Source organism: Micrasema longulum, unplaced genomic scaffold, assembly GCF_059751315.1.
Source record: "Micrasema longulum isolate JH-2025_06_02 unplaced genomic scaffold, ASM5975131v1 h1tg003506l, whole genome shotgun sequence".
NCBI lineage: Eukaryota > Metazoa > Arthropoda > Insecta > Trichoptera > Brachycentridae > Micrasema > Micrasema longulum.
Genome location: NW_028280558.1, coordinates 1,639 through 4,184, shown reverse-complemented (window position 1 = coordinate 4,184; position 2,546 = coordinate 1,639). Strand labels below are relative to the sequence as shown.

Genomic DNA, 2,546 nt, shown 5'->3' with positions numbered 1-2,546 from the left:
GTGACATTAGCTCACACCAAAGTAGCTAAAAATTATTGCCATAAATAAATATGATATAATGTTTTACAAAAAGAAATAATGTGTAAGATTCGGTCATTCAAAACAAAAATAGTTTTTAGAACAGGAAGTAGGTTTGTTGGCATACTTAATACTTAGCGCTTGATTGAATATTGACTTACATTATATATTATAAATATTCAATTCAATATACGCTAATAGATTTAAGCGGCGTTTCTTTATGAAAACTGCATTAGTTTTTGTGCACGTTTAATCAGTATTATTTTCAGTTTCATTGCTCCAGAACAGCGTTGATTTGATATTTTTAAAACACATATTACGATTTTTAACCCACTAAGTCTAAGGACTTTTCGGTGGGACATTATTTTATTTATACTATACAAATTTATTAACTATCGTTTAACAGACACTATGGAGTATTTATAAGGTATTTTTTCAGTTCTTTTTATTTCAATTGAAGATTTTCATGTTAATAATGGTTTGATGGATGTTATTCATGACAGTATGCTATACTGTCATGGATAAATATTAAATTTGAAGTAAAGATACCACCATTACACACTCATGTAGGAGAAATAATTATTTGTTTAGTTTGGTGCAAGAACTTATATAATCCATTTATAACTTAATTCACACTGTTATATATATGAGAAGATGTAGGGCCTTACTTATTAGATTTCCTTATAGCAGATATGCATTGAAATAACTAAACTCGATTTAACTTTTTAAAGCCGATATAAAAAAAACCTACTTATAAAAATATTTATTACTTGAAATAACAACTCACTAGTTATTTCATGCTTTATTTTTTTAAACAGTCAACACTAATATATGCGCGTGCGCTGTTATTTTTATAACAGCAACAAACAAATGTCAACGTCAAATCAAGACTACTGTCAGTTTAATGGAAAACACGAAGAAAACTATAAGAAAAAGAAATCGAAATTGGGAAGAAGAGGAGAAGGTAAAAACGAGTTCTTTAGTTTATTCGCGTTTCTTTTTTATCACAATAAATTCAAATACATACAAACCTATAATATTTCAGGTAATCAAATGATTAAACATCACTTAAATGTGATTGAAAATAAAGGCTTATCTTCCAAGAAAACCAAGAAAGATGCTTGGCAAACAGTTTTGACGGAGTAAGTTTGATAAATATTTTTAACATTATAATGTACCGAAATATTTTGGTTTAAATTACATTTAAATATTTCAAATTTTCAGATTTAACGCTCTTAATTCAAAGGCAAGAGACGCTACTCAGCTAAAATCACAGGGGAAAGTATTGAAAATGGGGGCTAAAAAACGGATTGGAGAGCATAGGCGTCAACTCTTAGCCACTAGGGGTGGACCCAAGCTTCCGAGTCCATCCCATGATGATTTGATTATGATAGATTTGTTGCCGTTGGAATTTGCAACAGATTTCAATGAATATGACAGCAACGCCATGTTTGACAATGTATGTAGAAAAAAACATTACTTTTATTTTTCAATGTATTTCTAAATTGCAGATTTTTCCAATAATCAAATTAGTAGAGCATTATAATTTCAAAAACGCCATGACTCGACTGGCGAAAATTTTACAAGATCGGAGTATTTTGAAGTAAACTAAAACGAACATAGTGCGTACGTTTGTTTTTCCAATATTCTTATAAGGCAATGTTTTGAGTATATCCAAATGCTTGCAGACGACGGCGCAGAAACGTAGGTAGTTGAGGCACGTTAGCAGGAGAGAATATATTATGCCTTCGAGATGTCGTGTCGGCGTCGAATGCTGAGAATCCTGGATACATTTAAAACACACTTCAGATAATATTTTGTCTTAAATTAATTATTAAAGGGTGAAAGAGTTAATAAGTATTTTGAATTAGTAACTTATATGTATATATAAGCTATTATATCATTACAATGGAATTCCATCTAGAATTGTAAATAAATAATTTAATTCGGACAATGTTCTTATTATTTTTTTAATTTAAATAAAATAATTATACATTTTTACAATTTAAAAAAAAAATCAAATGTTCTATTTTGTACTAAAACTAAAATCCCACCAAGCCACTTTCTGTAGCTTGTTTATAATTTCCTTCACACTCTGTTTGGGAGCGGCATATAAAACAATGACATAAGGATCCATTTCACACGTGTAGTTGAAGATAAAATAATTAGGATAGATTGACATTTATTATTATTATTTTATTTTTTTATTAAATGGCGTTGCATAATAAATTGTATGCTTTTGCCAATGTCATGTTGAATTATTTTATTAATATTTTGTTTTTACTTAAAATTTACTCAGCGACTTCTCTTAGGTGAAAATCCCACAAAAAGAAATCGAGTGTAAAATAGTCCGCCCCATGGTGTACGGATTATTGCGTTTGTTTGGCATTGAATTAATAAACATAATAAAAAATAGTTACAATACAATCAATCTCAATAAACCCTATGTTATTTTATCGTTCGGTGTGGATTTTTACCATGGTGTGTAATGGGCCTTACTATCACGTTCAATCCTTGATGCTCGTTCG

The 2,546-nt window shown here is 29.5% G+C and overlaps 1 protein-coding gene across 1 annotated transcript; it reads left to right on the top strand.

The window, feature by feature from the left end:
* The first annotated feature begins 888 nt into the window (after window positions 1–888).
* On the top strand, window positions 889–1,753 carry LOC148270738 (uncharacterized). The gene is made up of 3 exons (XM_088242246.1): window positions 889–982; window positions 1,064–1,160; window positions 1,243–1,753. The coding sequence occupies exons 1-3, from the start codon at window positions 889–891 to the stop codon at window positions 1,520–1,522; spliced, it is 471 nt and encodes a 156-aa protein (XP_088098372.1). The 3' UTR covers window positions 1,523–1,753.
* The last annotated feature ends 793 nt before the right edge of the window (window positions 1,754–2,546 follow it).